The sequence below is a fragment of the Sorghum bicolor genome, chromosome 5, assembly GCF_000003195.3.
Source record: "Sorghum bicolor cultivar BTx623 chromosome 5, Sorghum_bicolor_NCBIv3, whole genome shotgun sequence".
Taxonomy (NCBI): domain Eukaryota; kingdom Viridiplantae; phylum Streptophyta; class Magnoliopsida; order Poales; family Poaceae; genus Sorghum; species Sorghum bicolor.
The window spans coordinates 16,176,589-16,196,131 of NC_012874.2; the positions used below are offsets into that span (position 1 = coordinate 16,176,589).

General features: G+C 47.5%; 1 protein-coding gene across 1 annotated transcript; it reads left to right on the forward strand.

Moving 5' to 3' along the window:
* LOC8060060 (xylanase inhibitor protein 1) lies at nucleotides 17,964-19,207 on the forward strand. The gene has a single exon (XM_002449310.2). The coding sequence runs from the start codon at nucleotides 18,083-18,085 to the stop codon at nucleotides 19,019-19,021; it is 939 nt and encodes a 312-aa protein (XP_002449355.1). The 5' UTR covers nucleotides 17,964-18,082; the 3' UTR covers nucleotides 19,022-19,207.

Here is a 19,543-nt window from a genome sequence, read left to right on the forward strand (position 1 = left end):
AAGACTAGAGCTTGCTTGAGGGCCTCAAAAGCAGTAGTGTGGGTAGACGTCCATATAAACATAATACCTTTCTTCAATAAAACCGTTAGCGGCCGAGCAACAATTGCAAAATGCTGCACAAATTTATGATAATACCCTGCTAGGCCCAGGAAGCTGCGCAGCTCTTTTACATTCTGAGGAATCGGCCAAGAAGACATGGCCCTCTATCTTGGCCGGATCAGTGGAGACCCCTTCAGTGCTGAGCAGTGAGCACATGCCCGAGATAAGCAATTGATTGCTGTGCGAACTTGCATTTAGACAACTTAACGAGCCACTGGTCCTTAGACAGGAGATCAAACACTTGCTCCGAGTGTTGTAGGTGTTCTTCATAGGTGGAACTGTATATAAGAATGTCGTCGAAGAAGACGATGACACACTTACGGAGCAGGGAAAACAGGGTTGTGTTCATGGCCCCTTGAAATGAATTGGGTGCTCCAGTAAGTCCAAAAGCCATGACATTGAACTCAAATTGGCCCCAGTGCGTCTGGAACGCGATCTTGTGCTCATCGCCAGGGGCAAGGCGAATCTGATTGAACTCGGCCCGAAGGTCGATACTAGAAAACCATTTGGCAGAAGAGAGTTCATCTAGCAACTCGTCAATAACAGGAATGGGAAACTTGCTCTTCGGTATGAGTGCATTTAACACAGAATCTCCAAGACCCATCCTTTTTGCGAGCCAGAAGCACAGGGGAGGAGAAGGCACTAGTGCTAGGGCGGATCAGACCAGAATCCAGCATCTCATTGACCTATTTGTCTATCTCTGTCTTGAGGACTGGTGAATATCTGTATGAGCGAGAGGCCACTGGTTGAGCCCCAGGCAGCAAGGGGATCGAATGATAACACAGCCTGCGAGGAGGCAACTCTGTTGGAGGCTTGAACAAATGGTTGTAGCGGTTAAGAATCTGCTAAACATTAGGAGGAAGGTCCTCTGAGGGTGATGAGTCTGTAACATGGTATACTTGTATCAATGAGCATTCATCAGGGACAGGCAGGGCACCCTGGAGCACGATAGTATTGGGACCATATTGGATCTGAATCCACTTTTGCACCCATTGCACCTTCATAGGGGAAAAGGCCTGTAGCCAGTCCATACCAAGGATCATATCATAAGTACCAACGGGGATGAGCTTGAGGGTAGAGTGAAAAGTATAGGTGTAATAACTATGGTAAAATAAAACATATAAGGCTTTGTTTGGATGTACTGGGATTCGCATCAATCCACATGTGTTGGTGTGGGTTGGAGTGGAACTTGAACTAAATTCCACCCCAATCCACTCCAACACATGTGTATTGAGGTGAATCTAACAACATCCAAACAAGGCCTAAATGTGGAACAGGTAAGGTACTAAGGTGGTTCCACAACAATCGATCTATTTGAAAATAGTACCGATGAAAAGATTACAGGGCCTGTCGGTCTCCCATATTGACTTAAGCTATTCAACAGTTGGTGCTTTTCTATTAGGGCACAATTTTGTGTGAGCAGGCTTATTAAATTGAGATACCCACTTGCACTGGATCTGAATTCCATAGGTAAAAGTTAATATAAGTGAGTCACTATGACTTCTGTACTGTTCTATATTATTAGAAAACAAGATCTTGAATCAAATGTGATGGTTGCTTTGTAAAATAAATGATATCAAAGAAAATCAGAAAATGGTATGCCTGACATTGGTATTGATGAAATCAATAGACTATTTCCAAATGTTTAGAGCAGTAATGTTAGGATCTTTAGTAATTTAATAACTTAGTAGAATCTGACTGATCCTAACTAGCGTCTTTGGTTCTTCAGAACATTATAAACATTTTCATGGTAGAGACCCTACACTATGGCCCATGTGCAATTTTCAAATATCTAGCCATTAAAAGCAGTTCTCACCTCCTCATTGATGCATACTAAAACATCACCAGCAAGTTCCAAATGTTTATGCGTAGGATGGCCTTCAGGTACCTGCATGGACACAACCTTTCAGTTTCAGCAATCAGCAGTAGCAAGTTACAGAATCCGCAATCATATACTCCCTCCATCCCAAATTATAAGATGTTTGATTTTTTGACCCCAAGTTTGACCACTTGTCTTATTCAAAAAATTTATGCAAACATAGTCAAATTTAAGTCATTCTTGAAGAACTTTTACTAATAGACTAAGCCATGATAAAAGAAGTGATATTTTGCATAAATTTTTGAATAAGATGAGTGGTTAAACTTGGTGTCAAAAAAGTCAAATGTCTTTATAATTTGGGATGGATTGAGTACAAGAAAAAATGACTAAAAGGAGCCAAACTCACTCACCATCCTCGAGCGATCCTGAGGTAGACGAAGTCGAGGAGGTAGACGACTGCGACAAGGAATGCGACACTGGTGAGGGCTCGAAGGAACAGGTGCCCCAGCTCACTGAAGAGGGACCCTGACGAGGAGTGGTGACCCTAGACCACCCAGCGGCGTGAACGAGCCCACTGCGGCCGACGCATGTGAACGATCGTGAGAGCTCAAGGTGGGCAAGGGACACGGTGGGATGCGGGGTCGGTGATCATGGAGGAGGAGGGGATCTAGCAAGGTGGTAGGTTTTGTCTTAGATCCATCATGTGCCCTGCCAGATCCACCGCCAGAGTTTGGCTTTCTCTCAGATCCGTTGCGAGCCCTGCCAGATTTACCGTTGGAGTTCCAAGATGAGAGGAGGTGGAGAGATGTGGCAATAGGTGAGGAGAGGAGCGAAGAGCGAGGAGCAGAGGAGAAGAGGCTATTAGGGGGCAGTGTCGACGAAAGCTGGTTGGTAGTCTACCTTAGGGTATACCCACGGTAGTAGTTTATCGGCACACAGATGCGCAAGCTACGAACTTGATGGTGACGCAAGACACAGACAAGATTTTTATCCAGGTTCGGCCGCCGAGTGGGTGTAATACCTACGTCCTGCGTCTGATTGTATTGATATGAGATGTGTTTAATTGATCTGAGGGGGTCCCTCGCCTCTCTTTATATAGTCTAGAGGGTAGGGCTACAAATCTAGAAACTAATCCTAGTCGGTTACAATTACCATAGATAGTACGATATCAATTCCTATTCTAACCGACCAGGATCTTACTTGATCTCCACGTCCTGTTTCCTTGCGTGAAACTCCAAGCAAATAGATCAAGCCGTGAGTTGTCTTGTAATGGGCCAAATCTCCTAGCCCAAGTCTAGCCATAAGGGTATAGGGGTTTATACGCCCACAGCTAGTCCCCGAGCACCATGTATTGTGATGTAACATACAACCTTGAGCTTCTTCGACCAGTGATGCTTGTTGTCTCCGACCATAGGAAAATCACCTGAATAGTCTCAGGCGATCGAAATCGACACCAAAAAAGCAGGTTGTTCGAATAATGCATGGTGCTCTTTGAGAAAAAAGATTTCTTTCTAGGTGAAGTGTGCCCACTTTGCTTTTTGTTAAATCATAAGCTTTCAAAAAGTAGACATTTTCACCATAAGGTGAAGTGTGCCCACTTAGTCCCCAAGCCTGGTAGTAGTAGGTGACATAGGCACATGGTGCTAGGGTCTAAAAAGAAAATTCCACGTAGAAATTCTGATACTGAGATGCATCGTTAGATGCATCGTACCGATGTAGTCCCTGAGCTTACTGGAAGGCAGAGCATGAGCCTTGTAGCAAGGTTTAAAAAATTAAAATCACCCCTCAGTTGTATATGAGTCCAATTCATATGTAACTAAGAAGAGAAGTCCCTCAAATATGGTCGGAGAGTGATAGAAGCAAACCCTGAATATATCGTAGGGAGTGACTAACGAGTCCCCAAGCATGGTTGGGAATATAAACGTGCTCGGTGGTTAGTAAAGTTCCCGAGCACTAGAAAAAACAATTCCCTGAGCATGGCTGCAAACGTGCTCGATTGTCATACAGTCCCCGAGCATATTGTAAAGACTGGTCAACAAATCCTTGAGCATAACTATGAGCGTGCTCGGTAGTCAAACAGTCCCCGAGCATTGTGTAGAGTCTGGCAATGAATCTTATGATTAGAGAAGTGCTCGACAAATCTTTTAGCCATTATTTCCTTTTTTGCAAACATTTTGATGAAAAACAAATGTCCTTTTTGATATTGTGACGCAAATCCATCTTCTCCAATACCATCGATCTGTCAGACTGGATATCCCATCAGTAGTATAAAAAGAAGAGCCCATTAAAAACGAGTCGCCTATCATGGGAACCAAAGCAAAAAGTGGGCCCAATAATCGACGAAACGGACGACGAAGTTATCGCGATAGTATTGAGAACTGAAATGGCAAGCTTGCTGTAAAAACAGAGCAGTCCCCTAGAATGCGGGAAGTGGAAGAGGTGGTGCTCCATAATAAATAACCGAGGAAGGTTAACAACAAATCCCTACCAAGCAGTTGTCTTCCCCCAACTTCGTCTTCCTCCTCCCTCCACAGCTAACTTCATCCGAGTCTAGAATTCCTTCACCACAATCCAATGGCCAAGAGCGACATGAAGAAGAGATCTGAGATGATGGCGAAAGAGTGGAAGAAATCCAAATCCACCACAAAATCCATCAACGAGCTTGTCGAAATGGGGAATCCGCACAACTAAGAGCTTGGTGGCTGGAGGGCGCCATCTGGGGAAAGCTTCCCTCATCCAAGAGCCGGTGAGATTGTTGTATTTGAAGACTTTTTAAGAGGGGTTTTGGGGTCCCGGTTCATCCATTTCTTCAGGGGTTGCTGCTTTATTATGAGTTTGGGATCTGTAATCTGCATCCCAACTCCATTCTCCTTGTAGCAAGTTTTATTCATCTCTGCGAAGCTTTTGCGGGCATAGAACCGCACTTCAACCTTTTCCTCTATCTTTTCTACTTGAGGAAGAAAGGCGCAGTTGGCGGGTCAAAGATTACAAGTGGAGTATACCTCAATCTCTGAGATGGAATGAAGAACCACTACCTTAGCTACCCTTAGAACACATCGTTGTCAGAGTGGTACAAGAAATGGTTCTACATCTGAGAGGAACCGAACAGTGCCACTTTTTGTGACGTGGGTTATGTGCCCGAGAAGAGGGCAAGCTGGACAGACCGACCAGAGTACTCTGGACAAGTTGAAGAACTGATGAGCTTGATTCAATGGTCACGTCTGGACGGGCCTGCCGTGGTCGGAAGCTTCCTCAGCCGCAGAGTGCAACCGTGTGAGAGGAGAGTGCACTCTGGATACGAGCACCAGGGTAGCCAAGACATGACCAGGATGAAGGAGAGCCTAGAGAAAACAGAAGTCCACCACTGGATCAGCGAGCTCTTCAACCTTGCTGATAGTGGCTTTGTTCAAAGTAACGACCGGATGCACGCGTACAAGCTGGCCCGACCACCGCCAAAGGTAACCAGAAGAATTTTGCGATTTGCAAGTTATTCATTGTTGTCTTTGACCACTTGAACAGTTATGACTCTTTTCTTGTAGATGGGAAATATCGACCGAGCGTCAGTATACATCTCGTTGGCCCCTAGTATGGATCATCCAGTGGAAGTAGACCCACTGATGCAGAACATTGCTCGTTGCTATCAATACACTAGCAGCGATGACGACGCCAAGCAGGTGGCGCCAACCACTGAAGATCGAGCCATAGGCAAGAGGCCGATGACCTCTAAGCCATCATCGGGAGGAGGGGTGCCACCCAGAGCAGCTCAAGGCCCATTGACCACCCCTGACTCTCCTACTGGGGCTCTCGCACCGAAGCGCCGCCGAGTGCTCTGAGTGTTGGACGACGACGATGAAGAAAAGGAGGGGGCGCCTCACCTAGTCCACAAGTCGTGGAGATGCCCTGAAATCGTTCCGCTACCCAGTGCTCAACCGACGATGGGACCGGCCACGACCATGGCTGCAGGCGATCAGTCGCACTCTGAACAGCCGCAGTAGGTAGCAGCTACAGGGCACGCCAGGCATAGAGTATTTTCTATGTCCCATCATGCTTCCGACCTGTAAGTTAAAGATCTATTGCCAAAATATTAATACTTAGATAGTTATACTTAATTGAATGGAAAAATTCACTGAGCGGCGTCCGACGTAGACCCAAGCATAGTTGGGAATGAAAACCCAAAACCAGCTAGGCCATCTACCGAGCAGCCCATGGCAGAGCACCCTGCACCCTCCTCGGTAGATGTTGGAACAGACGTTCCCCCACTGAGCAGCGCGCCAGAGGAGCAAGCGAGGGCTCCCTCCCCTGACCACCTAGGAGCTCCATCTAACCAACCAGCGATGCTGCCTGATGTCGCCAACCGGGGGAAAGGTCTGATGGTTCCTTCCACTATGGTGGGAAGGAGTACACATGACGACGAGCCCTAGGTGAGCTTGGACGACAAAGTGGAGGAGATCTAGGGGCACCCTCATGACGGGTGCCAGCACATTTATGTGTGGCGCCAACATGGAGACCATTGGGTTGGTCATGAGGAGATTGCTGAAGTGGAGGAGGCGGAACGGGTGGAACGTGCCAGCAAGCGCCTCATTAGTGAAGTCAAGTTAAAACCTACCAAGCTCAAAATAATTCCTTTAAATGTACTTACATTATATAATGCATAGGATGTAATGAAGACGATGAAATATCGTAAAAGATGTTTTGACCGGATTGCGGGCGTAATGGCGGAGAATAAGGCCTTGACAAGCGAGGTGGATCAACTTCGGTCAGAGGTTGAAGGGACCTCAAGAGATAGAGCTGCTCAAGAGGAGCATGTGGCCAACCTCTCTCGGCAATTAGCTGAGAAAAACAAAGAAAAAACAAGTAAGACCCCGAGCCACCAGAATGTTTTGTATCTTGTAAAGTTTGACCAGGGATGACCGCTGCCATTGTAGGTCTAGAGGGAGAGTTAGAACATCTCCGCAAGGAGAGAGATCAGCTCGACCAGGATCGTGTCCGGATCCTAGAGAATGAGAGAAAGATTGGGGAGGAGTTAAAGACCTGGGACCGGGAGCTTGCCGGTAAGACCAGGGTTATTGAGTAGATTGTATTCTTTGATCTTGAGTTGACAAGTGGCTTTTGTGGTACAGTACTGAAGGTAAACACCAAGAAGCATTTCAAGGATCTGGTCAAGGATCGGGATACATGGAAAAATATATGTATCTAGATCTAGAAGGGTATAGCCCCGGTCCTTGACCTTATTAGCCCTGAGCTACCTGAGAACCAGCCCCGAGCACATAATCTTGGGGCAATCGAGAAATCACAGTGTGCCTGGGGCTGGCTTCAATAGTTCGTGAAGGACACTAGCGAGTACGCGGGTGCTCATGTATTGAGCATGGTGCGCGCCCACTACCCCCTGGTCGATCTGTCTCGCCTAGAAAGGGGGTACCTAAAGGAGGTTGGTCCAAAGGAGGCAGATGACCTCCACATCAGCCTGCTGGACTTGTCGTCGACTGTGATCGGCGACATCAACCTCTATGGGCCTTCTGCTCTACCGAGATAGGCAAGTGTTGACACTTGCTAACACGACTTAAATACTAGGTTGTCATCCCCAGCATGACACTAGAGTGTACTATGGTATTTATATGCACACAGATACCATTGTAGCTTTTACCCGTTAAAGGTTTTATCGTATCCACAGGGAAACAGGAGAACTGATCTACGCTCTAACTTAACCTAGATAGATAGGTAGGTGTAATAGGAAAGATGGTAGAATTGAATAAGAACAATAGTAAAGGTAAGATGATAATGGGGGAATATAGAGTAGAGCAATCTAATATATGGGCGATAATAGGAGAATAGAGAGGATAACTAGGGTTTCTCTACTTCAAAGGGGTATGTCTGTCTGTGGCGTACCATAAGTATAAAATAACACAGAGGATGTTTATACCTAAGGTCGAGGACTCCTACCAGTCCTACTAATGGGAGGTGGACTACAGAGGACTACGTAGCTGTCACCTACGCGGGCTACCACACGTTCCGGCTAACAGGGGATATCTACAAGTAATCTAGGCCTAAGCACCACGCTTACACCTCTACTACAACTCTCACCTATAGCGTCCTATAGATTAAAGTACTCAAAAGAGTTATGAACCAGAACATACATGGATAATAATTGCATAATGAAATAGAAGTAGATTACCAGAGTCATCCCATGAGCAAGCTTGATTAGAGCTTGATCATGGCGAAGTACAACCAGAGGAAGAAGCAACAGGCCGACCTCTCCTCCAATCCTCCCTCGCTCTCCATCTCACTACTATCTAGATCTACTCTAGTTTGGAGAAGAGAGGAGAGCTCTCATCTCCAAACCCTAGCTTTTGCTCTGTCTATGAATAATGAATAGGGGATTCAGAGGTGTCTCCTCCAAGGGCCAGGGGGCCTGCTTATATAGCCCCTCCAAATGAATGTGGGCCGTCGGATCAAACCGACTTTAATCGCACGGTTTTCCTTGATCCTTTAGGTCGGTGGAGCATGATCCGCGAGGCGGAGCCTGATTGGCTGCCAGAGCAGGGCGGGTGCCCTAGGGGGGAGGGCGGGCGCCCTGTCCCCGAGCCCGCTCGGCCTCTCGTTCGTTCCCGTGGTTTCTGGAGTCTTCTAGATGATAGAAAATTATCGCACACGTTAATATCTCTATGTAAACCCGACGTGTGGGCCTTTCCTCCACGTTTCCTGATAACCCCCTGTAGAAATAGACAAACACCAAAACTCATGGAATTCTATCAGATAAAACCCTAAGTCTGGGTGTTGGTTGCATTTGGATCCTTTTCTTTGTATATTTGATGATTAAATTTGATACTTAAGAACCGTCAACAGCAAGTCTGGATAGGTCGGTCGGGATGTGGTCGGAATCTTCTTCGGCAGGCGATGGGTGGTCGGCGCCTACGGTCCTGACCAACGAGGCGTCGGTGGCCCCGACCTCGTCGACGGTGCCATGAGCACATGCTGCGGCGACTAGCAAACAGCCCGAGTAGCGACCGCCAGCTAGCTTATTGATGCAGACTAGAACCGCCCAGAGGCGTTTTTATTGTAAACTTCGTTGAAAAATTTTGTAATAAAGTTTTAGTTTTTAACCATGGTTAAGAACTGTGATTGTCTGTATTGGTGCGATATAACTAAGTGAGAGTGGCAGACCACCATGCTTTAGTTGTTTTAGCAAATTGTAGTGACGAAAATGGGGGAGACCACACTTGATGGGTGCCCTGCCTGTAAATTTAAAGAACAAAGTCTATAATTTGATATTAGTTATGGTGATAAAAAACACAGGTTACATGTCCTTGATTATCAGGTATAGAAACACCGTAGCTTGCCTATATGCCAAGAATTAGGCAAGCTTCTTCCCATCTCGATATGCTAATCTATAAGAAAGAGGGACGTGTGACTTCTGTGACCATGAAAGGCCCTTCCCATGGTGTGGATAGTTTATACATCCCTTCTTGACTTGTCTTCCATTTCAACACCAGGTCTCCAACCACAAAAAATCGCTCTTTGACATTCCGGTTGTAATAACGCCGCAGGACATCAAGATACTTAGCTGTTCATACGCAAGAATCCAGCTGATGTTCTTCTATGCAGTTAATTTTAAATTCTCTGGACTCGTTGGCTGAAGACTGGTCAAAGTGCTCGACCCTGGGAGATCCAAACTTGATATCTGTGGGTAGAACAGCCTTAGCCCCGTATATCATGAAGTGCAGAGACACGCCCGTATTCTGACTAGGCTGTGTTCGGAGACCCCAGACCATGGCAGGCAATTCCTTCATCCACCTCCCTGCTGCCTTGTCATTTTCTCTGTACAATCTCTTTTTTAGGACATTAAGGATCATACCATTAGCTCGCTCGACCTGCCCATTGGCTCTAGGGTGTGCTACTAACACATACTTCACAATTATGCCCTTATCGTCACAGAAGTCCCAAAAGGTAGTACCAGTGAGCTGAGTCCCCAGGTCTGTGATTATGTTGTTGAGGATGCCATAGCGGTGTATTACTTGATTGAGGAACTTAACTGCTTTCTCTGAAGTTGCTTTTACTAGAGGCATGTACTCAATCCAATTAGAAAATTTATTGATCAAGACGAAAACACTTTTAAAGTTACTCGGTGCGGGTTTGAATGGACTGATCATATTTAACACCCAGCAAGTGAAAGGCCATGACGCCGGGTTTGTCTATATTTCATGGGCAGGAACGTGAACTCTTTTGGCGAAGAACTGACAACCTTCATAGTGTCAAACCAACTTTTCAGCGTCGGCTACTACAGATGGCCAGTAAAATCCTGCTCGAAAAGCCTTTCCAACCAGCGTTCGGGAGGCTGCATGGTTCCCACAGGATCTAGCATGTATGTCCCCGAGCAGTTTGACACCGTCGTCTCGGGTGACACACTTCATCAATACTTCCAAACTTGCGTTTTTGCACATGAGTCGACCATCGACCAGTAAGTAATACTTGGATCAGCGTAGAAGGAGCTTATTATTTATTTTATCTAGAAGACCAGTACCGCATGAGATATCTGATGAAGGGTATACACCAATCATCATTGTTCATGGTCAGAGGGGCTTCCCGAGTGGTGAGCAGTGCCTCGTGTTGTTTTATTTCGCTCACACCGACCAGTGCATCTTCAATGCTTGGCTTGAGGAGATCTTGGACGAAAATACCATGTGGGACCTGAGCTCGGGTTGATCCTAACTTCGACAGCGCATCTACTGCTTGGTTCTTGTCTCGGACGACATGTATGTATTCGACGCCATAAAATTTTGCTTCCAATTTGCGGATTTCCTTGCAAAACAGATCCATCTTCTCATATGTAGTATCCTAGTCATTGTTGAGCTACTTGATGACTAGGGCTGAGTCGCCGTCAACATGGAGACATTTGACTCCGAGCTCCATGGCTAATCGCATGCCATGCAGGCATGCTTCATATTCGGCCACGTTGTTATATGCGGGAAAGTGTATCCTAAGGACGTAACAAAGTTTGTCCTTGCTGGGCGATATGAAGAAAACCCCGGCTCCAGTGTCGTTGATGTTTAGTGACGCATCGAAGAACATTTGCCATTGCTCAACGATGTCTTGAGTTGGAGGTGTATTGAGGTCAGTCCACTCTGTGATGAAGTCCACGAGGGCTTGTGATTTGATAGTGGTGCGGCTCTAAAAATCCATGGAAAAGGGGTATAATTCCATGGCCCACTTTATTATTCGGCCATTTGCATCCTTATTGCGTAGGATGTCTCCCAATGGAAAGCTTGTAGTTACGATGATATGGCAACCATTGAAATAATGCTAGCTTCCTGGAAGTGACTAAAATGGCGTAGATTAACTTTTGAATCTGCGGATATCTAGTCTTGGACTCATTGAGTATTTTGCTTATGAAGTAGACTGCTTGTTGGACTTTGTAAACATGGCTTAGCTCTTTGTGTTCGACCATGAGGACTGTCGAAACAACACGATCTGTGGTTGTGATGTAGAGGAGTAGGTCCTCGTTAGGTCGAGGTGCGGTCAGTATTAGAGGAGACGTAAGGAAAACTTTAAGTTGTGTAAATGCTGCATCGGCCTCCTCGGTCCAGGTGCACTTGTTAGATGCTTTTAGCAATTTGAAGAAAGGTAGCCATACACCCTATAAGCTTTTGTACATCCTTTATGTTTCTTGGTGGTCGCATGTCGAGAACTGCCTTGACTTTAGCGGGATTTGGGCTTATGCCATCACGGCTGACGATGTTGCCGAGCAGTATACCGGAGGGAACCCCAAAAACACATTTTTGGGGTTGAGTTTCCACTTATATCGATTGAGGGACTTGACGGTTCGGTCGAGGTTGTCGATTAGAGTGCTGGCGTCTCTGGTTTTCACGACAACGTTGTCGATGTAAGACTCGACCAGGTCATCCCATATTTCATCGTGAAGGCATTACTAGATGGCACGTTGGTATGTGGCCCCGACATTTTTTAGTCTGAAGGACATGGTCATGTAGCAATATGCCCCGAAGGGGGTGATAAAGGAGGTTTTAATCTGGTCAGCAGCTTTTAAAGAGATCTAGTGATAACCAGAGTAGCAGTCAAGAAAGGAAAGAAGTTCACATCCGGCCGTTGAGTCGACCACCTCGTCGATACAAGGGAGACTAAAGGGGTCTTTAGGACAGTGTTTGTTGAGATCAGTGTAATCAACGCACATTCTCCATTCATTATTCTTTTTCCTTACAAGCACTGCATTGGCGAGCCAATCTGGGTGATACACTTCTTTAATAAATCTGGCTGCTAAAAGTCGTGTAACTTCTGTCCCTAATGGCCTCCTTTTTGTCGCGAGCAAACCATCGTAATTTTTGCCTGATGGGTCTTGCGGTCTTCAAGATGTTCAAGGAGTGCTCGATCAGGTGACGGGGGACATCGAGCATATCTGCAGGTTTCCACACGAAAACGCTTACGTTGTCCCTCAAAAACCTGACGAGCGTGTCTTCCTATTTAGGATCTAGGGTGGCTCCGATGAGAGCTGTCTTCTCTGGATCGTTATCGACTAGTTGGATTTCTTTGTGCTCCTTGGACTTGACATTCTTCCTTGAGACCTGCTGTTCGAGAATCTCAAGCTAGTTGGAGGGTGCATATGCTGCTTGAGTTGCGGTTTCTGCTATCCGGATCGAGAGGTCAATGACTTCAGTGATCTTGAAACTTTCTTCCTCACAAGTGTAGGTTGTGTAGACGTTGCCATTGACTGTGAGGACTCCCTTCTCGGTTGGCATCTTGACCACCAAATATGAGTAGTATGGTACCACCATGAACTTGGTGTGTGATGGGCGGCCTAGAATGGCATGGTATGTTCCATTGAAATTGGCGACCACGAAGTTTACAAACTCTGTGCGAAAGTGGTCTGGAGTGCCAAACTGCATGGGGAGCGTTATCTGCCTGAGAGGAATTGAGCTCTGGCTTAGCAGGATGCCCTAGAAGTGAGCTTCATATGCCTTCAACTCTACTTCAGTTAGCTTTAGGGCGAGGGAAGACTGTTGCGGAATAGGATGTCGATGAAACTGCCGCCGTCTACGAGCATGCGCTCGGAATGAATGCTATTGATGCAAGGATCTAGGTTCAAAGAAAATCACCCTGGTTCGGGTATAGCGGCCCACTTATCTTGTCTGCTAAAGGATATGTCCCGATGAGACCAGGCAGGAAATTTTGGATCAGCAATGACGCCATTGGAGTTGTCCACGTTTATGCACGGCCTTCTGAGGAGTTTTCGCTCCCTCTTGGATTCGATTGACTCTTTGCCACCGAAGATGGAATGGACAACATCGGTTGGGTTGACATACTGGTGGCGCAAATCCCAGTCCTAGTCCGCATCCTTGTCCTCGTGGTTGTGCCTATCGTGTTTGCCCACGGATTTTGCTGCGTCACCCTGGATGGTCTACTGTGTGTAGATGCTTTTGAGGACACGGAAGTCTTCTATTGTGTTATTGGACTTGGGATGGAGCTGGCATGGAACTTTTAGGGTTTTGTTGTAATACTGCTGATAGTCACGACGACTGGTGAACTGTTTGACTGTGTTAACCTCATGGTCATTATCACGGGGCCTTTTACCCTTGAAATTATCATGGTTGTCGTGGTGCCTGTCCCATCCTTCTCTTGGTCTCGATTATCATTGCGGCGAGGATTGCGTCTTTTGAATCACCCACGGTTGTCATGATTATCCTCTCGTTGGGGAGGGTGGTCGTTCTGTTGGCTCCCTCTGATGTCTTCTGTGGTTAGTTTCTCCATGTCGTTGGCGTCAGCATAATTTTTGGCAGTAGCGAGGAGCTCGACGACCGTGCTCAGCCTCTTACAAAGTAATTTGCTCCAAAGGGTTTAGTGAAAATGAAGGCATTTGATAAATGCGGAGATTGCTTCATCATGGGAGATTTTTGGAATCTTAAGACGTATATCCGAGAAGAGTCGGATGTAGTCACATAGTTGTTCATTCTTGCGATCCCATGTTCTTTCGAGGTCGTACTTGTTGCCTAGTTGCTCACAAGTAGCTATGAAGTTGTCAATGAATGCTTGGCGTAGCTCTTCCCATGAATCGTCTGGCAGGCTGAGGAGCCATTGGTGATCGGCTTGGTCAAGGAAGACAGGGAAATAGTTTGCCATTACGTGCTCATCCCCTGTGGCGACCAAACAGCAATCTCATAGAGGGTGATCCAGTTCTCGGGGTTCTCCTTGCTGTCATACTTCTTGAGCTTCTCTAGCTTGAAATTGCAAGGCCAGATGACTTGTCGAAGATGTTGGGAAAACTGCTTTAACGCAGGAGGGCCATGTACGGCATCGTACTCGATACGACAGATATTTTTGTGTGCTGCTCTATCATTGATGTGCTTGTTAATGTGATCGTGGACGTCTCTGTGAGGGAGGCTGTGTCGAAGATCATAGTCCGTTCCCTGGTCGACTTCCTGGTTGCGACTGTGGCTTGGTTCGTAGGCACGGTGTTGATAGCCAGCATCCTGACCACGATCGTGTCGATGAACTTCTCGATTGTAGTTGTAGTTCTCTGGTCGGAAGACATCCGGTGAGTGATCGTGACAAGGTCCACCGGGCCGTGGTGAGATCCGACTTCAAGTGTGCTCGTATGTTGGTCCGAACATCCTAGTACTCTGGTGTGTTCGGGAGCCGTTCGAGATTCGCTACAGCAACGGCCATGTTGGCGCTTGGTGTCTTGAACACCTGTTAGTTTCCCACCATGTCAAAAGCGTCGGCAAGATTGTGAGGGATCAGCTGCCTTTGCTATTCTTCTTTGTGCGCTCACCGCTGGGCGCGGTCAGTGTTGCGTTGCTCACGTTGTTGTCTTTGATCATCGGTCTCCCCATCGAGTACTGGCTCATTGTTGCTAACATTGAGGACTAGATCTCCTTGTCGGGGAGGAAAAACTAGGAAGCAAGAGAAAACCGGGGGATACAGAGGGAGATCCGTAACGTAGTCGTCGTCCTCGGTGTGTAGAACCTCAGTAGGGATGGAGCCAGTGCTGGAGTGCATGCTGGCGGTATCGTTTTCTGGTAGAGTACGGATGGAGAAAGTGTCATGCCGGTTCCACGTGCTGATCCGACATCAAATCTAATGGCTCAGAATTCCCAAATAGCCGTCGGGTATGACGTGAGTCCAGGGCGGCTGAGTTGCGTAAGACACGAGGGAAAAACAAATAGCGCCTGCTCTAGGAGGTTGTCTTGATCTGAGCGATCCGTCCTTCCGGGGTAGCAGTGATCGTTAGGCCCGTTCACAACCATCCGTGTGTAGCAACACGAGTTGGCCGAGTAGATCCATAACAATCAGATGGCACCATTCTGGTTGCCTGGCCCGAGATCGAGTTCATCAGGTCAAAGGCTTCGGAAAGCTTGTGGCCAATGCGATCAATGGCCTCGAATAGGTTGGAGTTGTCGACCTGCCTCCCCTTATAGCGAGGAAGCGAAGGGCGAGTTGTCGGCGTGGTCGGTGACGTTGTCGGGGTGGTAGTGATCGTAACAGAAATGGTCGGGGCCGCCGTCGACGTCGCCATGGATTAGATCTGGGTTTCTTCCAAAGTTGTGGTCGTGAGGCCGCCAGCGCCAGTGGTCCAGGTGATCTGGCCAATGGTAAACATGAGGCCTTCCGCCACGGTAGCGGAAGCGTGGATGATGACCATCTTGTTCGTCCGGGAAGCTGTACGCACACCCCCTACCTGGTACGCCACTGTCAACGAAAGTTGGTCAACAGTCTATCTTGTGGTATACCCACAGTAGTAGTTTATCGGCACACAGGTGCGCAAGCTACGAACTTGATGGTGACACAAGACACGGACAAGATTTTTATCTAGGTTCAGCCGCCGAGTGGGCGTAATACCTGTATCCTACGTCTGATTGTATTGATATGAGATGTGCTTAATTGATCTGAGGGGGTCCCTCGCCTCGCTTTATATAGTCCAGAGGGCAGAGTTATGAATCTAGAAACTAATCCTAGTCGGTTAAAATTGCCATAGATAGTATGATATCAATTCCTATTCTAACCGACAAGGATCTTGCTTGATCTCCACGTCCTGCTTCCTTGCGTGAAACTCTAAGCAAATAGATCAAGCACGAGTTGTCTTATAATGGGCCAAATCTCCTGGCCCAAGTCTAGCCATAAGAGTATAGGAGTTTATGCCTCCACAGGCGGCGGCCGGTGGGGCTGGGTGCTATGGGGAATGGAGGCGCGAGGGGAACAGGTGACGACGGGGTGGATCCAAATGGGAGGGGGTCGGACTGTGAAGTCCTGACTTAACTCTTTAGTTCACCGTATTTTATAACTTTTTCGGGTACGAGACCTTGAGGAGTGACTCGTTTTGTCCCAACGAGTTTGTGATAATAGCTCCACTTATCAGTGACGCGTATTGTTAAGAAGAGTCTCAAATAACTTGTTACTATTAACGTGTTTTGTTGCCTAACCATGGCGACACCTAACTAGCAACATGTTTTGTTTACATGCATCACTGATCTAACATTAGTGACATCTTTCAATTGTAGGTCAGTGATTAAGGTGTCTCCTTTGTGCTGTTTTGGCATAATGAGGGTTGGGATGCTAGGTATAGGTGTACCAGTAATTCATCTGACTTTGCACACAATGGCCAAAGGATGTGACATGATTTTTTATCTAGTTATTGGCTTACTATGAAAATTATAAGAGAAATTCAGTCCCAAACACGAAAAGTATCATGGTATTATTTTTGTCCGTCGCAACGCATGGGCATTTACCTCTGCCTATGTTATGACCGGGGAAGCCATCATATGGGGAAGCTAAACTACTTGTTACAACACACGAGTATTTATCAAGAATCACTAAAGATTAAATATCACTTTAATGTCAGTATTTAATTTTACAATATTATTATCTTATCGTGCGCTCCATGTGTTTTTAGTATTAAAGTTTAGCATGTCTTTGCCGAGTGTCAACCCCATGCCACTCGGCAAAGCTGAAGCGCTGGTTGACGACTGCTAGCTGCTGCCATGGTTTGCCGAGAGTAAAATTTTGCCGAGTGGTTGACACTAGGCATAGCATCAATTTACTAAGTGTAAAATTTCGCCGAGTGTCCTACACTAGGCAAAGATCCATTCTGCCTAGTGCTATTTTTTACCGAGTATCGGACACTCGGCAAAAAGTTATTTTGCCGAGTGTCACATTTTACCGAGTGCAACACTCGGCAAAACTAATCTTTGCCAAGTGTTCGATTTTTAACACTCTCAAATTTTGCGTTTTCAGTAGTGGTAGCAACATATGGGTAAGCTATCTAGTTTTTATATGAAGATATAACAACAGTGGGTGGCGGCAGCTAAGGTGGTGGCGCAGACTGTGGCGCGTGGGAGGCAGCATCATGCCATACAAGATGATGAAGCTGAGACAACCGTGAGGTAAAAGGAAAGCGTCCTAGCCAGGAGCCGTACGTTATTACTCCATCTCCATCCAGCAGCGGTATAAAAATAATGCGGTGATCGCTGATGATGCTTGTCTAGCTAAAACCCACGAGTGGAAACAAAAAAAAGCCGTTAAAAACACGTACGTAATATAATAGAAGAACAGCAGCTAGTTGGGGCGCGTTTTCTGGGATTATCGTCGGTGCATCTTATTATTCTATTGTTTCCAAGGTTTACGCGGCTAACGAATTCAAGCTGGACACGTTTCTGGCTGACTAGCTGTTAATCTGTCATTGACTGCTGTCATGCATATTAGAAGCAAAGTCAATCCTTTGTGTAACCCTAGCTAGCCTTCGATGGACATGATATGCATGGATGGGACGACCATGATGGATCGATAACGATAAGCATGGACATGGACCGTCGTCGGTACTGCACTACGCACGTTATTCCCCTGCTGTTTCATTTCACGTGCTTGAGTCGAAAATTAAAGTCCAGCTACACGGCCCCTGCACCCTGTTTCCTGTTTCGTGTTTCCGAATCCCATCAACGGTAGTACACAGGAAACGACTGGCTCTGCCTTATCTCCTCCAGTTGTAAACCCCCTCTCTGCTAGCTAGCTAGCAATAATGGTGCAATCTATATCTATATATAGAACCTCCTCCATGCATCCAACCTTCACAACATCTATCGTAAACCTCTTCTCACTGCAAAGCAATCAAGCAAGCTCCATCATACAGCACACAATAGCTATAGCTAGCAGCTAGCTAGAGCAAACATGGCGTCCCGACGCCGCCATTCGTGCCTAGGGGCGCCGCTCGTCCTCGCCCTGGCGTTCGTGCTCCTCTCCTGCCTCGCCGGCCCGGCGACGGCGAAGCAGACGAACCAGGTGACCGTCTTCTGGGGCCGTAACAAGGACGAGGGTTCCCTGCGGGAGGCCTGCGACACGGGGCTCTACACCACCGTCATCATCTCCTTCTACAGCGTGTTCGGCCACGGGCGCTACTGGGGCGACCTGTCGGGCCACCAGCTGGGCGGTGTCGGCGCCGACATCAAGCACTGCCAGCAGTCCAAGGGCATCCTCGTGCTCCTCTCCATCGGCGGCGGCGGCCATGACTACTCGCTCCCGTCCTCGCAGTCCGCGGCGGACGTCGCCGACAACCTCTGGAACGCGCACCTCGGCGGGCGCCGCCGCGGCGTGTACCGCCCGTTCGGCGACGCCGCCGTGGACGGCATCGACTTCTACATCGACAACGGCGCGCCGGACCACTACGACGAGCTGGCCCGCCGCCTCGACGGGTACAACCGGTTCTACCGGGGCCGGAAGGGGGTGCGGCTCACGGCGTCGCCGCGGTGCGGGTGCCCTGACTGGCGCGTCGACCGGGCGCTGCAGACGGGGCTGTTCGAGCGCATCCACGTCAGGTTCTACGGCGACGACAAGTGCTCCTACAAGAACGGCGGCACCTGGGGCATCGTGGAGGAGTGGGACAAGTGGACGGCGAGGTACCCCAAGGCGGAGGTGTACCTGGGCCTCGCCGCGGCGGAGAGCGGCGTGCCGGATGGGGCGCAGGGCACCATCGCGGTCTACCTCAAGTATCTCTACTACGATCTGCTGCCCAAGGTTCAGAAGGCGCCCAACTATGGTGGCGTCATGGTGTGGGACAGGTACTCGGACAAGAAGACCGGCTACAGCGGCGTCGTCCAGGGCTGGGCGTGAGGTTGTTGGTTGTTTTACAGCTATTATTAGTACGTGTGTGTACGTACTAATAATAAAATAAGATCCATTTGAAACAATGATATATGGGTCAAATGTATGGCTTATGTATGTTCTAGCTGTGTTTTGCAGCTGAATGAATTATATAATGTTGTTCAGTTTGTCAAAAATATATATATAATGTTGTTTTTTGTTTACTCCCACCACGACAGTTTTTTACCGTTGTCCTAGTCGCCTCAACAAATTGGCGGAGTTTCTAGCACGGGTAGAGAAATCTTGGCTTTTAGGAATTTGGCCTAAAAATAATAAGAGATTTAGTCTTGATTGGAATCACCAACCGTAACCAGCACTATAGGACGTGGCCTCTTTGCCGATTGTCCGGTTGCACTCGGCAAAGAGGCTCTGTCAAAGAAGTTCTCGGTAAAGCCTTCGTTGTCGAGCGTAAAATTTTGAGCACTCGGCAAAGGCTTTTACTAAGCTGTCACTTGACAAAGATTTGATATTGTTGGCCGATGCCATCTTCTT